Below are 18,688 nucleotides of genomic sequence, written 5' to 3' on the forward strand. Positions count from 1 at the left end.
CAGATGGAGAACAAGCTCTGAAGGAAGGACACTGGAGTTTTGAGGCAGCTGGCGCTAAAATAATACTGCGAGGGCTTCCTGAGTGGCGCAGCGGTCTACGGCACTGCATCGCAGTGCTGGAGGCGTCACTACAGACCCGGGTTTGATCCCAGGCTGTATTACAAGCGACCGTGATCGGGAGGTCCCACAGGGACTGTGGGTGTTAAGGGTGGTTAGGCGGATCATGCTTCAGAGGACACATGACTCCACCTTCGCCTCCCGAGCCTGTTGGGGAGTTACAGCGATGAGACAAGATCATAACTGGGGGTAAAATACGTGTGTTCAATCTTGCGATATTGTCAAAACAACAAGACACGATATATCGTCAAAAATGATATGATATCCCCATATGTAACTGTATAGATTTTTTCAGAAAGAACCCTTTGGTGGTGAAAAAAGTTCCACTTGGAACCCCAAAAAAATGGTTTTCAGGGGGTTCTCCTATGGGGACAGTTGAACAACCCTTATGGTTCTAGGTAGCTACTTCTTCTCTAAGAGTTTACAGTAGATCCAGTCTGACCTCAAGTCAGTGTTGTTGACAACTTGACACACACACAGGGGTCATGTTAAGTGCTGAATGGCATATTAGACCTATGACCAGACCTGAGCTGAATGAAGATGGAGACAGTAACCAGTCAGTGAGGTTATTAATACTACAGTAAGCCGTACGAGACCGCTGACCATGCAGCGTGACGGTTATTGTGAGGTAGAAATGCACTGTGGAGAAGGTTTAGTCTCGTTTGAGCCCCAGCTTATCTACAATGCATTAACACAATTCCCAGCTGTCCTACACACACACACACACACACACCTGGAACAATGAGTGAGTCAGAGAGTGAATGACCAGTGTACAACCCTAAACATGAATGAAAGAAAAGCAAGAGACAGAGACAGAGAGACAGAAAGACAGAGACAACCACTCATCATTACACACACAGCAACTAGAGACCATAGGTGTAATCCACCATTATATATATATATATATATATATATATATATAAAACACTGCTCAAAAAAATAAAAGGGAACACTAAAATAACACATCCTAGATCTGAATGAATGAAATATTCTTATTAAATACTTTTTTCTTTACATAGTTGAATGTGCTGACAACAAAAGCACACAAAAATTATCAATGGAAATCAAATTTATCAACCCATGGAGGTCTGGATTTGGAGTCACACTCAAAATTATAGTGGAAAACCACACTACAGGCTGATCCAACTTTGATGTAATGTCCTTAAAACAACTCAAAATGAGGCTCAGTAGTGTGTGTGGCCTCCACATACCTGTATGACCTCCCTACAACGCCTGGGCATGCTCCTGATGAGGTGGCTGATGTTCTCCTGAGGGATCTCCTCCCAGACCTGGACTAAAGCATCCGCCAACTCCTGGACAGTCTGTGGTGCAACGTGGCGTGGGTGGATGGAGCGAGACATGATGTCCCAGATGTGCTCAATTGGATTCAGGTCTGGGGAACGGGCGGGCCAGTCCATAGCATCAATGCCTTCCTCTTGCAGGAACTGCTGACACACTACAGCCACATGAGGTCTAGCATTGTCTTGCATTAGGAGGAACCCAGGGCCAACCACACCAGCATATGGTCTCACAAGGGGTCTGAGGATCTCATCTCGGTACCTAATGGCAGTCAGGCTACCTCTGGCGAGCACATGGAGGGCTGTGCGGCCCCCCAAAGAAATGCCACCCCACACCATGACTGACCCACCGCCAAACCGGTTATGCTGGAGGATGTTGCAGGCAGCAGAACATTCTCCACGGCGTCTCCAGACTGTCATGTCTATCACATGTGCTCAGTGTGAACCTGCTTTCATCTGTGAAGAGCACAGGGCGCCAGTGGCGAATTTGCCAATCTTGGTGTTCTCTGGCAAATGCCAAACGTCCTGCACAACCCCCACCTGTAGACGTCGGACCCTCATACCACCCTCATGCAGTCTGTTTCTGACCGTTTGGGCAGACATATGCACATTTGTGGCCTGCTGGAGGTCATTTTGCAGGGCTCTGGCAGTGCTCCTCCTGCTCCTCCTTGCACAAAGGCGGAGGTAGCGGTCCTGCTGCTGGGTTGTTGCCCCCCTACGGCCTCCTCCACATCTCCTGATGTACTGGCCTGTCTCCTGGTAGCGCCTCCATGCTCTGGACACTACGCTGACAGACACAGCAAACCTTCTTGCCACATCTCGCATTGATGTGCCATCCTGGATGAGCTGCACTACCTGAGCCACTTATGTGGGTTGTAGACTCCGTCTCATGCTACCACTAGAGTGAAAGCACCGCCAGCATTCAAAAGTGACCAAAACATCAGCCAGGAAGCATAGGAACTGAGAAGTGGTCTGTGGTCCCCACCTGCAGAACCACTCCTTTATTGGGGGTGTCTTGCTAAATGCCTATAATTTCCACCTGTTGTCTATTCCATTTGCACAACAGCATGTGAAATTTATTGTCAGTGTTGCTTCCTAAGTGGACAGTTTGATTTCACAGAAGTGTGATTGACTTGGAGTTACATTGTGTTGTTTAAGTGTTCCCTTTATTTTTTTGAGCAGTGTATATATATACACCTGACACACACATGTACTCACTCAGACACACACATGTACTCACTCAGACACACTGACACACACATGTACTCACTCAGACACACTGACACACACATGTACTCACTCAGACACACTGACACACACATGTACCCACTCAGACACACACATGTACTCACTCAGACACACTGACACACACATGTACCCACTCAGACACACACATGTACCCACTCAGACACACTGACACACACATGTACCCACTCAGACACACACATGTACCCACTCAGACACACTGACACACACATGTACCCACTCAGACACACTGACACACACATGTACCCACTCAGACACACTGACACACACATGTACTCACTCAGACACACTGACACACACACGTACCCACTCAGACACACTGACACACACGTACCCACTCAGACACACACGTACCCACTCAGACACACACACGTACCCACTCAGACACACTGACACACACATGTACCCACTCAGACCAGTGGAGGCTGCTGAGGAGAGGACGGCTCATAATAATGTCCAGAACGGAGCGAACGGAATGGCATCAAACACATGGAAACCATGTGGTTAATGTATTTGAAACCATTCCACTGATTCTGCTCCAGTCATTACCACGAGTGTATCCTCCCCAATTAAGGTGCCACCAACCACCTGTGACGCAGACGCAGTGACACACACTAGCATGTCTGCACTCAGAGTTACACACACCGTTGTTGGCCTGCTTCACCTACAGCACATAGGCACAAACACATGGCCTGCTTCACCTACAGCACATAGGCACAAACACATGGCCTGCTTCACCTATAGCACATAGGCACAAACACATGGCCTGCTTCACCTATAGCACATAGGCACAAACACATGGCCTGCTTCACCTACAGCACATAGGCACTAACACATGGCCTGCTTCACCTATAGCACATAGGCACAAACACATGGCCTGTGAAAGTGATGATAATGCCCTTTTAGTGTAAGAGCTGTTTGGGTGGGATGGAGTTTTGGCCTCCCTGGTGACATCACCAGGCGGGAAAGTAGTTAATAGACCAATAAGAAAGAGAGTTTCAAACCTCTCTGCCAATAATAACTTGTTTTCAGTTTTCCCCTCCCCACTCAGACCACTCCCAGACAGCCCCAGCAGAATTCTTGCTTGAGAAATTACTCTTTGCTAAGAAGCTATTTTTGTTTCTTTTTGACCATTTTCATTGAAACCAATCGCAGTAAGGTACCTAATTGTTAGCCAGAAATTATTTGATATTGAGATAAAAACATCTGCATTGGGCCTTTACTACATGGAGCCCATTATCCAAAATGCAGATGAAACAAATGAACTGAATGTCTTTCCCACACTCCTCTTCATCAACGTCCTTCACCCATATCTCTATTAGTTTCTTTCTCTTCCAGTCATCTGTTCCTCTTTTCTCAGGGTCAGATGAGGTTTTTCCAAGGCCCTTCCCCTCTGAGTCTGTCTGTTGTTTTATCTGTATATTCCTCTCCCTTCTTTATATCCTACCATCTCTCTCTCCCTCACCCTCCCTCCCTCCCTCCCACACCTCCCTCCCTCCCACACCTCCCTCCCTCCCTCCCTCAGTGTACATACTTTACTAGTTAGCTTAGGAAGACAATGGAATGTGGACATTGCAGTGCACAGTTTATTTCTCTTTGGGGTTGTTTGTTTGTGTATCTAGTGTCTTAGTGGGAGAGGGGCAGACAGACAGTGAGACTGGGGAGGGTGGGGTGGGGGAGAGGAGGGTGGGGGAGAAGAGAATGGAGGGTGGGGGGGGGGGGAGGAGAGGAGAGAGAAGAGGGTGGGGGAGAGGAGGGTGGGGGGGGGAGAAGAGAAAGGAGGGTGGCTGGGGGAGAGGAGGGGTGGGGAGAAGAGGGGGAGAGGAGGAAGGGGGGTGGGGAGAAGAAAGGGAGGAGGGTGGGGTGGGAGAGAGGAGGGTGGGGTGGGAGAGCCTCTTGACCCCTAGCGACCCTAACCCCCACTCCATCACACACTCCTCCCCTTCTTTGTTATCTCTCTTCCTCTCCACCCCCTCCTCCCCTCCCTGTGTCCCCAGATGGTCATGAAGATCGAATGATTTAGCCTTGGGAGCAACAAACTCCCAAGCATTCTCATACTCTCGTGTGTAAGTACACACACACATACACACACTTAAAACACCAGTTTGTTATTCCATAACTTTGATACATTTGAAAATTGCTAACCAATATGCTGTATGAAAACGGCATCACAGCCAGACAAAGCGGTAGATTGGTGGACTATTAAAGTGGCAGAGAGCTCCCCTATTGGCCAGACACAGTCAATGCAACATAACCCTGTTGTGTTACAAAATACTGTACCTGTTGCCATATGAATAAATTCTATCGATTTCAATTGTGTTCTATTATTTTTTTAAACTTTTGGCTCGATTTCCAGAGATTCTATTACCCTTCCTCTCTCTCTCTCTCTCTCTCTCCAATTAAATGCAATTCTATTTAAGGGTTTTATTGGCATGGGAAACAGTTTACATGGCCAAAGCAAGTGAAATGATAAACAAAAGTGAAATAAACAAAAAGTGAACAGTAAATATTAGACTCACACAACTTCCCAAATAATAGAGACATTTAACATATCATGATGTCTATATACAGTGTAACGGTGTTACCACACTGTCTCTCTCTCGCTCCTCTTTTCTCAGCCCTCTGAAACCCTTCCTCCCCCTTTCTGTTTTCACTCTGTCGTCTCTTTCTCACACTCCCCCACTAGAAGAAAGAGAGACACATTCCTGCAGCTTTGTGAGGACGTCAATATTGACTTTCTCTGTGTGTGTCCCCCTTGGATTGAAACAATTTCACAACTCCGTGTGTGTGCGACAACTGACTGACAACGTAACACTGCTCTGCATATTACAATCAACAATCTAGGTTTGCTCTATTTCCCCCTCCCTCCCTCTCTCCCTCCGGCTGTGGCCTGATTGTGATCAATCTCTGCTAGTTGCTGAGTTGTTCCTTTGTCCGTCCCTCCCCTCCTTCCCTCTGACAGTGTCTGTGTCTGACTGGCTATGTCTACCCTCCCAAACTCCCTAAATGTAGGTCTCTCTTGCTCCCCAACCCCCAAGATCCTCCTTGACAAAAGCCTCAAGACAAACCGAGACGGAGCATTACAATGATGACTGTGGCTTCTGCTTTTGTCTTCCTTCTAACCCCCCACTCCCTACTATCCAGAAATCCCTACACCCCCATGCATATATCCCTCGACCTCCCCTCCTCCGCCCCTAACCTTCTTCTCCCCAAAATAACCCCCCTACCCGCCTCACTGCTCCCCCAGCCCAGACCCTGTCGTCCCGGGCTGGCCACTGCAGAGGCGGGCATTGTGTTGCTAATGCCGACTAGGCCTCAATGCAGCCACAAAGGTTGCCGTGGAAACACTTGGGCACACACAATAGAGCCCGGGATGGGCCCCCAGAACACAGGAGTCCTGGGAAACCCAAAGAGAGAGAGAGAGACACAGAGTGAAGAAAGAGTTGGAGGGGGTGGGCGAGTGCAGGGTAGAGGGGGAGGAGAGTGACGGTGGGAGGCCTCCTCTCCCTCCATCCCCTCATTCCTCCCCTCCCTCCATTCCCTCATTCCTCCATTCCCTCATTCCTCCATTCCCTCATTCCTCCATTCCCTCATTCCTCCATCCCCTCCCTCCATCCCCTCATTCTTCCCTCATTCCATCCCCTCCATCCCTCCATCCCCCATTCTTCCCCTCCCTCCATCCCCCCTCCCCCCTCCATCCCCTCATTCTTCCCCTCCCTCCATCCCCTCATTCTTCCCCTCCCTCCATCCCCTCATTCCCCTCCCTCCATCCCCTCATTCCTCCCCTCCCTCCATCCCCTCATTCCATCCCCTCCCTCCATCCCCTCATTCCATCCCCCCCCCATTCCCCTTCATTCCATCCCCTCCATCCCCTCATTCCATCCCCCCCTCCATCCCCTCATTCCATCCCCTCCCTCCATCCCCTCCCCCCCTCCATTCCTCCCCTCATTCCATCCCCCTCCCTCCTCCCCCTCATTCCATCCCCTCATTCCATCCCCTCCCTCCATCCCCTCATTCCTCCCCCCCTCCTCATTCCATCCCCTCCCTCCATCCCCTCATCCCCCATCCCCTCCCTCCATCCCCTCATTCCATCCCCTCCCTCCATCCCCTCATTCATCCCCCCCTCCATCCCCTCATTCCTCCCCTCCTCCATCCCCTCATTCCTCCATCCCCCATCCCCTCATTCCATCCCCTCCCATCCCCTCATTCCTCCCTCCCTCCATCCCCTCATTCCTCCCCTCCTCCATCCCCTCCCTCCATCCCCTCATTCCTCCCCCCTCCCTCCCTCCTCCCCTCCCTCCATCCCCTCATTCCTCCCCTCCCTCCATCCCCTCATTCCTCCCCTCCCTCCATCCTCTCATTCCTCCACAACCGCTCCTTTCTTTCTGGACCCCAGATGGTCATCTGTCAGAGGTGCTGCTGGGAGAGTTAGATGCGTACTCCCTCTCACATGTAGACACAGTCCCACATCCACTGACCCGTAAAGACTCACTTCCAAAGCATCCAAAGAGTTGAAGAATGTAGCCATCTCAACAACACAGTATTTCCATAATGGAAGACCAAGTAGAACCAGATGAGATCATCCAGAATCATTCAGTCATAACAACTCAACCAAAACCATCTCACTCACCGTGGCAACCACTGAGTGTTTGTGTGTATCAGTTACATCAGTGTGTGTGTGTGTTTGTGAGTGTATGTTATTGTGTGTGTGTCACTCACCCAGAGGCAATGAGGGCTCGTGACTGGGCCATGGCTATGCGCTGCAGGGCGGGCCGGCTGAGCCCAGCCAGACTGGACCGCTGGGGCAGGGGGGCAGAGCACGCCGCCGAGCGCTGGGGAGCCATGGGCCGCGGCGACGGGGACGGCACGGGAGAGGGCGGTGACGTCACGGCGGTCGCCGGGGTGACGAGCGTGGCAGTGGGCACCGGTTGACTCGTGGTGGAGGGAGAGGGGGGCGGCACGGACGGAGGCGGCCCTGATTGGAGGAGGGCGGCTGAGGGGGCGGGAGGGAGGGAGGAGGGGGTCGGTTGGAGATGGAGAGGGTGCCCGTTTGGGCACTGAGGAGAGAGAGGGAGCGGGCAAAGAGGGCAGCATTCCGTCGCGGTGAGGACTGGTTCCGGGATATGGAGAGTCCGTGAGGTAAGGTTTTGGAGTAGGCAGATCTAGCGGGGGAGCTCCTGAGTTGGCCCCGCCCCAGGGTGGCAGATTTGGGGCTGGGTGGTTTACTCTGAGGTTTACTCGGCCGGTGGCCCAACTTGTGCGTCGATGACCTCACAGTGCTCTGTTTCACACTAAAGACCAGCATGCACTGCTGGCAGGAGCACGGCTGCCCGGCGAGGGACTGCATGGTAGCCAGCCCGCCGCTTGTGTACACAGCGCGTCCGTTGACACCCGACACCCCAACACCCAGTAACGCTCCAGTCGGACCCGATCCTCCACCTCCGTTCCTGGGTACCGGTCCTGACACTAGTGGGTAGGCCACGTCGGACCTCCGCTGTATCCTGCGTTGTCTCTGGGTCTGCCTGTTGATCTGGGTCATGCCCTGCAGGTCCACCAGGTAGCAGAAGCCCAGCGGCGCCAGGTCCAGCCAGGGCTGCTGGCGGTCCCGGGCCGTCTGGATGGCGATGCCGACCTCCGTGTCGTACTGGGTCCAGGAGCCCGTGTCGTTCTCCCACTCCCACAGCCAACCCTGGCCCGGCGCCGACGTGGGATCATAGAAGCTACGGCGCACCGGCCGGATCATACCTGCAGGGGGAGATGCTGGGGTTAGTACGACTATCAATCAATCAAATGTATTTTTCCAATGGCAGTTGTCAAAGGGCTTCACAGTAAACTAGTCTAGACACTGAAGAGCAAGCAGAAGCACGGTGGACAGGACGAAGGCCCTGGATGGAAGAAACCTTGAGAGGAACCAGGAATGCATGACGACATCATGAAAAGAGTAGGAAATGGTACTAACAGTGTGGAGAGGTGTGGAGAGGTTGAAACAGGAACAGAAATGCATGTGGGAAACTTTCGTATGGTTTTAATTGACAAGCTAGATTCTCCCCACAGAAGTGAAAGTTAATATGAGCTCTTACACACATTCACACATCCTCTGACCTGAACTCCACCCTAACTCATCTAACTCAAATGACCTGAACTCAACCCCAACTCAAATGACCTGAACTCAACCCCAACTCAAATGACCTGAACTCAACCCCAACTCAAATGACCTGAACTCAACCCCAACTCAAATGACCTGAACTCAACCCCAACTCAAATGACCTGAACTCAACCCCAACTCAAATGACCTGAACTCAACCCCAACTCAAATGACCTGAACTCAACCCCAACTCAAATGACCTGAACTCAACCCCAACTCAAATGACCTGAACTCAACCCCAACTCAAATGACCTGAACTCAACCCCAACTCAAATGACCTGAACTCAACCCCAACTCAAATGACCATAACTCAAATTAAAGTATTTCCAAATGCAGTCAGCCAAACAGCTACAAAGACACTCTTAATGACCAACAGTAATAGTTGTTTAGGGAAGCGAATAGTTGTCGAAATTCCATTTGAAATGCATATTGGTTTATGATGAATCGATAGTGGTAACCATAGAGATGTTTAATGGGTTTAAAATCAACCAAACCAGCAGGCTTAGTATGGCACCACACATCGGTGCCAAACCGAGGAGGATCAAGAACCGTCCAATCAGAGACGAGCTTGGTAACCAGGGGCAACGTGTGCCACGACCATTCAGCCAATGCCAAGGTAGAGAGAAGAGTGACCCACACTGAGGCCTGGCCGAGACAGACTGGGACACACAGACATCAAAAGAGGTGGCTGAATGCAGCAGGCCTAGCGATGTTTGTTAGAGGCACACAGTCAAGGGTATTGTGTGTGTGAGAGAGAGACCCTTTGAATTGAGAGAGAGAGAGAGACCCATTGAATTGAGAGAGAGAGCCTTTGAATTGAACGAGAGAGAGAGAGAGACCCATTGAATTGAACGAGAGAGAGACCCTTTGAATTGAACGAGAGAGAGAGAGAGACCCATTGAATTGAGAGAGACCCTTTGAATTGAATTGAGAGGGAGAGAGAGAGAGAGACCCTTTGAATTGGATTGAGAGAGAAAGTGAGGGAGAAAGAGAGAAAAAGTGTGTGTGTGTGTGTGTGTGTGTGTATGGGGGGGGGACTAAAGGCTGAGCCGGGAGGTCTTCTTCACTCTCTAAAACAATACAATGGTTCTAAAAGAGAAATGAGCACTTGACCCCAGGAGTAGCATGTGAGATTCAGTAGACTGTAGAGGAAACAGGCCTCTTTCAGTTCCACAGAAACAAAGGCCAGCTCTCACAAAGACAAACCACTAGCTGGGATGAGGACAGTCACGGGTGGACTGGATTCTGATAGAAACCTCTAGTGGTGGATGACCTTTGAAGAGAAACATACGGGTCGTACTTCAGCCCACCTCTTTCCTGGCCAGAAGGATAAACTCCGGGCCCCTCGTCTTAATATTTCACTCTCGCTACGTTTGCACAGCGCCGTTCACAACGTGCACATAAGACAAGACGGAGAATAGCGTCGCCGTCGACACAATCAATGGTTCTGATTGGCTGAACGGATTGTGGTGACGAGACAAGACAGCTGTGCACCCCCCCCTTCGAGTTTCCGTCCTGTGATAGACCCCGGCCACGTCAATGTCCTTCAATCACCTTCTATAGTCTCTACTGAAGACAGAGAGGGCTGTGTTCAGTAAGCACCAACCGGACGATAAGGGACTGAAACAGGGAGGGACTACCTGAACCCGGATGAACAGTGTGCCCGGATGAACAGGGCCGAGGCTCATCACAGGGGTGCAGCCAGAGGGAGAACAACTATCCACCCTGTCAGTGTGTCTGCAGACGCTCCTCTCTTTGAAGGGAGGGAAAACACTGTTCTCCTTTGATCTGAGGGATAATATCCACCTCTCTGGCCCCTTCACTGTCTTTCACCAAGGCCACTGGGGAGAGGGCAGGCTGATGGGGTTGTTGGGGGTGTGTGGGTGTGTTTGTTTGAGTGAGTGGGGGTATAGTGGCTCATGGAATGTCAGGTGTGTGTGTGTGTGTGTGTTTTGGTTTGGGTGGGTGAGCAAGTCAGGTGTGTGTGTGTGTGTGTCTACAGGGGGTTGAAGGTGACTTAATAACAGGTTGCTGTGAAGGTAAACAGTGGCCAGCTGGGGTACCACCTACTGAGCACAGGAGGCTGGTTGCACCTTAATTGGGGAGGACAGACTCGTGGTAATGACTGGAACAGAATCAGTGGAATGGTATCAAATACATCTAACACATGGTTTCCAGGTGGTTGATACCATTCCGTTTGCTCCGTTCTGGACATTATTCTGAGCCGTCCTCCTTTCAGCAGCCTCCATCACTACTGAGGGACTATTCCAGCTCGCCCCCTGAGCCTTCTAGTTCCACAAAGGTTCCTTGTTGAGAACCGGTTCTTAGAACATGTCGCCACAGATTACGTTACCCTCCAAATCCACTAGGCTCAGGTTATCCAAAGTTCCCAAATGAATATGGACTCATTTTAACGGTGGATCGTAAAACCCTCCCAACTCATTCTGTTGTTTTCCCTTCTGTCTTTTTATTTACAGGGAAGACACACTGAGACCTCGGCCTCTTTTACAAAGGTGTCCTGTATATACAACATCAATATACACATTACACCCATCTCCACCTCTCCTAGGGGTGGTAGGGGAGGAGAGGTGTCTCTGATGAGTCTCCTAGGGGTGGTAGGGGAAGAGAGGTGTCTCTGATGAGTCTCCTAGGGGTGGTAGTGGAGGAGAGGTGTCTTTGATGAGTCTCCTAGGGGTGGTAGTGGAGGAGAGGTGTCTTTGATGAGTCTCCTAGGGGTGGTAGGGGAGGAGAGGTGTCTCTGATGAGTCTCCTAGGGGTGGTAGGGGAGGAGAGGTGTCTCTGATGAGTCTCCTAGGGGTGGTAGGGGAGGAGAGGTGTCTCTGATGAGTCTCCTAGGGGTGGTAGGGGAGGAGAGGTGTCTCTGATGAGTCTAGGGGTGGTAGGGGAGGAGATATGTCCTGATGAGGGGTAGGGAGGAGGTGTCTCTGATGAGTCTCCTAGGGGTAGGGGAGGAGACCTGTCTCTGATGAGTCTCCTAGGGGTAGGGGAGGAGAGGTGTCTCTGATGAGTCTCCTAGTGGTAGGGGAGGAGAGGTGTCTCTGATGAGTCTCCTAGGGGTAGGGGAAGCTCGCTGGTGATAATGACCATGGCTGTTCATTAACCTGCTCTTCAACTATTACATGGTGGACGTGGTAAACTGACTGAATGGCAGATGAGACAGGAGTACAGTAAGATCCTATTGGAATAAAACACCTGATTTATGATGAAGTCGCTTTCCCATGAGGGTGATATGGAAACTGTTGATCAGACAACGTCACTGTGGTTGGCCTCTTCCTCCCAACATTACTCTTTCAACAGATGGCTGTTCCTCTTCCTCCCACCGTTACTCAATCAACAGTCTGTACTGGTCAGTTAGTGTGTGTGTGAGAACCGGAGTGTGTGTGTTGACAGGAGGGGTGAAGCAGAGGGGAACAATAGGTTCCAGATGGACAGTCTATCCACCTGTCTCAGGGGTCTCTCTCTCTCTCTCTCTCTCTCTCTCTCTCTCTCTCTACAAAGCAAGTGAAATAGATCATGAACAGTAAACATTACACGGACAAGCATTTAAAATGTCATATTATGTCTATATACAGTGTTGTTACAGTGTTGTAACAATATGCAAATAGTTAAAGTGCAAAGGGGAAGATAGATAAAGATAAACATACATATGGGTTGTATTTACATTGGTGTTCTTCACTGGTTGCCCTTTTCTTGTGGCAACATGTCACACATCTTGCTGGTATTTCACCCAATAGATATGGGAGTTTGTGTAATCTAAGGGAAATATGTGTCTCTAATATGGTCATACATTTGGCAGGAGGTTAGGAAGTGCAGCTCAGTTTCGCCCTCATTTTGTGGGCAGTGTGCACATAGGTTGTCTTCGCTTGAGAGCCATGTCTGTCTACGCCAACCTTTCTCAATAGCAAGGCTATGCTCACTGAGTCTGTACATAGTCAAAGCTTTCCTTAAGTTTGGGCCAGTCACAGTGGACAGGTATTCTGCCACTGTGTACTCTCTGTTTAGGGTCAAATAGCATTCTAGTTTGCTTTGTTTTTTTGTTGATTCTTTCCAATGTGTCAAGTAATTCTCTTTTTCAAATGTTATTATCTTTTCTCATGATTTGTTTGGGTCTAATTGTGTTACTGTCCTGTGTCTCTGTGGGGTCTGTTTGTGAACAGAGCCCCAGGACCAGCCTGCTTAGGGCAGGTATTCCTAAACTGGGTGTACGCGCAATGCCATCGGGGGTACACGCAATGCCATCAGGGGTACGCCAAATAAAAATGTGATTCACATTAAAAAAAAGACAATTCAAACAGTACATTTATATTTTCTAACGGAGCTATACATTTGGGTTCAGTGAAATAACAACACAATGTCAAATACAGGTAGCCTAGTCAAATAATTAACATCCAATCACATTAACCGTTACTCTCTCACAGGAAACCTTCCCCTTTGAGCAGATATTTAGAAACGAAACATGACCATTTGAAAAATAAGCCACAGGAGTTTTTGGAGCGAGAATAAAGACGACTTTCGAGAAGTAAGACGTATAAAAGCAACAGATACTGAGACTCTCTCCAATACAACCCTACATTACAGAGTGATGTACATCCTTTCAAGCAGACCCTTCATTAACCTGTTGTCAGGGGTGTGTACGGGAGGCGCACTTTAATTCCGGTCCAAAAATGACAGCACATAAGAACAATAACGTGCCAAAAACACGGAACACAGGAAAAGTATAGCGCCTGACAATATCCACATAACAATAAACAATTACACACAAAGACATGGAGGGGAACAGAGGACTAAATACATGCAGTGTGATTATGGAATGAAAACCAGGTGTGTAATGGAACAAGACAAAACAAATGGAAATATGAGAAATGGAGTGGCGATGGCTAGAAAGCCGGTGACGTCGTCCGCCGAACGCTGTGGTCAGTTATTCACCATTTTTGATGAACAAATAAGGTTTTATATGTCAGATGGGTAAAGAAAGAGAAAAATTATTATTATTATTTGTGGTCTGGTCCTATAAGAGCTCTTTGTCACTTCCCACGAGCCGGGTTGTGACAACTCACATTTCTTAAACATAAGAATGAGTGCATCATATAGTGTGTGTGTGGCAGGCTTACAATGATGGCAAAAAACAACATTTGAGAGTGTGCTGACCCTGGTGCTAGAGGGGGTACGCAGCTGGAGGTTGAATGTTTGAAGGGGTACGGGACTATAAAATGTTTGGGAACAACTGGCTTAGAGAAGAGCTTTGTTATGGAAGATTTGGGAATCGCTTCCTTTTAAGTGGTTGTAGAATGTCTCTTCTCTGGATGTTGGTCATTAGTGGGGATCGGCTTAATTCTGCTCTTTATGCATTATTTGGTGGTTTACGTTGTACACTGAGGATACTTTTGCAGAATTCTGCACGCAGAGTCTCAATTTGGTGTTTGTCCCATTTTGTGAAATTTTGGTTGGTGAGCGGAACCCAGACCGGAACCCAGACCTCACAACCTTTTTTGGAAAACCATTATTTTTGTCTTACTGAGATTTACTGTCAGGACCCAGGTCAACCAGACAGAATCTGAATCTGTGCAGATGATCTCGGTGCTGCTGTAGGCCCTCCTTGGTTGGGGACAGAAGCACTAGATCATCAGCAAACAGTAGACATTTGACTTCAGATTAGGGCTGGGCAATATATCAAATTAATTTGATTAATTCGAATGTATGTTTTTGCTCAATATTCCAAATGCCTGTATCGCAGAATTGAGTGTTTCTTAATATTATTGGTTTTTAAGAGCGTGAATTAATTTGATTAAATGCAGTGTATTTGACCTTTAATTGTAGAACACAGCTTATTTAGAGATGTATTTTTGTTGTAAATCGAGATGTGTATCGTGAATAGCCCATCAGTTGGAAAAGACTTGAGAAATGAGTTTCAGGCCATATCACCTAGTCCTACTTCAGATTCTAGCAGGGTGAGGCTGGGTGCTGCAGACTGGTCTAGTGCCCTTGTCAATTTGTTGATATATATGTTGAAGATGGTGGGGTTTAAGCTGCATCCCGGTCTCACCCAACGGCAATGTGGAAAGAAATGTGTTTTTTTGACCAATTGTAACAGCACACTTGTTGTTTGTGTACATGGATTTAATAATGTTGTATGTTTCTCCCCCAACACTGCTTTCCATCAATTTGTATTGCAGACCCTTATGCCATATTGAGTCAAATTTCTCTCACGGACCTGGGAGACAGTCTCCATGTCACTACATGACTGTGAGAAACATGCCTTCCAGCCATTCTCAAACCTGGCCAGTCAAGCGGTCCACTACCTGTTGCCCCTCACTCAGAGGTGAATTCCTGCTCTGCTCACTGAAGCAAACACACACACACACACACACAACACACACAAGCAGACACAGAAACAACACACACACACACACACACACACACACAATTGCGAAAGGAAAGAGAGAAAAATAGAGCAGGAAAATGTTGACTAACTCCGACAGAATCTTTTCGGTTGACAGACCAGACCCGACCCAAGGCCCAGTCTCTCCTTCCTTTGTCCTTTAGCGTCAATGGGAAAGCCAGCCTTGTGCCAGAATGTCGCTTTCTCAAAACAGAGAGAAAACGCCGCTAATGGAACAGAATCTAAGTTGCACTGTAGCAGCACTCTGATGTCACAAGCAGAGACAAAGCAGGGGAAGGAGAAGGAGAAGAAGAGACAAAGCAGGGGAAGGAGAAGAAGAGAAAGCAGGGGAAGGAGAAGAAGAAGAAGAGACAAAGCAGGGGAAGGAGAAGGAGAGAAAGCAGGGGAAGGAGAAGAAGAGACAAAGCAGGGGAAGGAGAAGGAGAGACAAAGCAGGGGAAGGAGAAGGAGAGACAAAGCAGGGGGGAAGAGAAGAGACAAAGCAGGGGAAGGAGAAGGAGAGACAAAGCAGGGGAAGGGACAAAGCAGAAGAAGAGACAAAGCAGGGGGGGAAGGAGAAGGAGAGACAAAGCAGGGGAAGGAGAAGGAGAGACAAAGCAGGGGAAGGAGAAGGAGAGAGACAAAGCAGGGGAAGGAGAAGGAGAGACAAAGCAGGGGAAGGAGAAGAAGAGACAAAGCAGGGGAAGGAGAAGAAGAGACAAAGCAGGGGAAGGAGAAGGAGAGACAAAGCAGGGGAAGGAGAAGAAGGAGAGACAAAGCAGGGGAAGGAGAAGAAGAGACAAAGCAGGGGAAGGAGAAGAAGAGACAAAGCAGGGGAAGGAGAAGAAGAGACAAAGCAGGGGAAGGAGAAGAAGAGACAAAGCAGGGGAAGGAGAAGAAGAGACAAAGCAGGGGAAGGAGAAGAAGAGACAAAGCAGGGGAAGGAGAAGAAGAGACAAAGCAGGGGAAGGAGAAGAAGAGACAAAGCAGGGGAAGGAGAAGAAGAGACAAAGCAGGGGAAGGAGAAGAAGAGACAAAGCAGGGGAAGGAGAAGAAGAGACAAAGCAGGGGAAGGAGAAGAAGAGACAAAGCAGGGGAACGAGAAGAAGAGACAAAGCAGGGGAAGGAGAAGGAGAGACAAAGCAGGGGAACGAGAAGAAGAGACATAAATGTGTCTGCTAGATCCCTTCTAAAAGAAGAGCTGTGGTTTCTAATGCCCCTCCCCCTCTCTTCATCTCTCTTTTCCCTCGTTCCTCATTTCTCTGTGTTCTAGTCTGACTGACCTCAGATGATCTTCTAGACAGAAGTCCTCTCCTCTCCTCTCCTCTCCTCTCCTCTCCTCTCCTCTCCTCTCCTCTCCTCTCCTCTCCTCTCCTCTCCTCTCCTCTCTCCTCTCCTCTCCTCTCCTCTCCTCTCCTCTCCTCTCCTCTCCTCTCCTGGCTATTTTCTTCCTCTCTCCATCCTGCTGCTATATTTATGTTGATTTATTTTGGACTTTAACTATTTACACATCATTACAACACTGTATATAGACATAATATAACATTTGAAATGTCTTTATTCTTTTGGAACCTCTGAGTGTAATGTTCACTGTTCATGTCACTTTTGTTTATTATCTATTTCACTTGCTTTGGCAATGTAAACATATGTTTCCCATGTCAATAAAGCCCCTTAAAATGAGATAAAGAGAGAGAGAGAGAGAGTATAAACTACCAAAACAGTAAACAAGGACTTCACAATATGGCCGGCTCAACCTAGAAGCACAAAAACAACACTCAGATCGATTTATTCTATCTAATTTAACCTTCATTTAACTAGGCAAGTTAGTTAAGAACAAATTCTTATTTAGAATGACGGCCTAACCCGGCCAAACCCAGACAATGCTGGGCCAATTGTGCGCCTATGGGACTCCCAATCACAGCCAGATGTGCGGCAGCCTGGACGTCTCTTGCACTGAGATGCCGTGTCTTAGACCACTGCGCCCCTCGGGAGTCCCTTCTCTTTGTAGCCCTCCGACCCTCTTAGCCCAAACACGAGAGCCATCAGATAGAATGAAACACAATCCAGTGTGTGTGCGTCATTGCATATGGGTGCTTGTGTGTGTGTGTGTGTGTGTGTCTGTGCACTCTTCATGCTTGACCCTGTGTGTGTGTGTGTGTGTGCACTCTTCATGCTTGACCTGTGTGTGTGTGTGTGTGTGTGTGTGTGTGTGTGTGTGTGTGTGTGTGTGTGTGTGTGCACTCATCATGCATGACCCTGTGTGTGTGTGTGTGTGTGTGTGTGTGTACTCATCATCCATTACCCTGTGTGTGTGTGTGTGTGTGTTTGTGTGTGAGGCCTCTCTGCTCCTAATCCAAGGCCTACGTTGTGAAACACGCAGTGACTGACGGCACTCGAGAGGCCCTGGGGCCCTGAAGTAATCTGACACAGACTGTTGCACAACAACCTACTGAGTTGTACTGGGGGGAACGTTCTGTTCTACACCCCCCTCAGTCTCTCTCTCTCTCTCTCTCTCTCTCTCCTCCTCCAACAACAACCTATTGGGCTGGGGGGGAACCTTTCTGTTCTGTTCTACCCCCTCCGTGTCTCTCTCTCTCTCTCTCTCTCAACAACCTATTGGGCTGGGGGAACCTTTCTGTTCTGTTCTACCCCTCCGTGTCTCTCTCTCTCTCTCTCTCTTCCAACAACCTATTGGGCTGGGGGAACCTTTCTGTTCTGTTCTACCCCCTCTGTCTCTCTCTCTCTCTCTCCTCCAACAACCTATTGGGCTGGGGGAACCTTTCTGTTCTGTTCTACCCCTCTGTCTCTCTCTCTCTATCTGTACTTCACCTCCACTCTCTCTCTCTCTTACCCTCCCTCCATCTCTCTCTCTCTTACCCTCCCTCCATCCATCTCTCTCTTACCCTCCCTCCATCTCTCTCTCTCTTACCCTCCCTCCATCCATCTCTCTCTTCCCTCCCTCCATCTCTCTCTCTCTTACCCCCTCCCTCCATCTCTCTCTCTCTTACCCTCCCTCCATCTCTCTCTCTCTTACCCTCCCTCCATCTCTCTCTCTTACCTTACCCTCCCTCCATCCATCTCTCTCTTACCCTCCCTCCATCCATCTCTCTCTCTACCCTCCCTCATCTCTCTCTCTTACCCTCCCTCCATCCATCTCTCTCTTACCCTCCCTCCATCCATCTCTCTCTTACCCTCCCTCCATCTCTCTCTCTCTTACCCTCCCTCCATCCATCTCTCTCTCTTACCCTCCCTCCATCCATCTCTCTCTTACCCTCCCTCCATCCATCTCTCTCTTACCCTCCCTCCATCCATCTCTCTCTTACCCTCCCTCCATCCATCTCTCTCTTACCCTCCCTCCATCCATCTCTCTCTTACCCTCCCTCCATCCATCTCTCTCTTACCCCCCTCCATCCATCTCTCTCTTACCCTCCTCCATCCATCCATCTCTCTCTTACCCTCCTC

General features: G+C 49.1%; 1 protein-coding gene across 1 annotated transcript in view; it reads right to left on the reverse strand.

Annotated features, from left to right (window-relative positions):
• LOC112237797 (E3 ubiquitin-protein ligase DTX1-like) overlaps positions 1-18,688 on the reverse strand; it is a 41,565-nt gene that overhangs the window by 14,940 nt on the left and 7,937 nt on the right. Inside the window, exons 3-4 of the mRNA XM_042317121.1 lie at positions 7,662-8,426; positions 7,401-7,629 (exon numbers count right to left, since the gene is read on the reverse strand). Coding sequence (XP_042173055.1) covers positions 7,401-7,629; positions 7,662-8,426 — 994 coding nt within the window. The remainder of the gene's footprint in view (positions 1-7,400; positions 7,630-7,661; positions 8,427-18,688) is intronic.

The sequence above is a fragment of the Oncorhynchus tshawytscha genome, unplaced genomic scaffold (assembly GCF_018296145.1).
Source record: "Oncorhynchus tshawytscha isolate Ot180627B unplaced genomic scaffold, Otsh_v2.0 Un_contig_7123_pilon_pilon, whole genome shotgun sequence".
Lineage (NCBI taxonomy): Eukaryota > Metazoa > Chordata > Actinopteri > Salmoniformes > Salmonidae > Oncorhynchus > Oncorhynchus tshawytscha.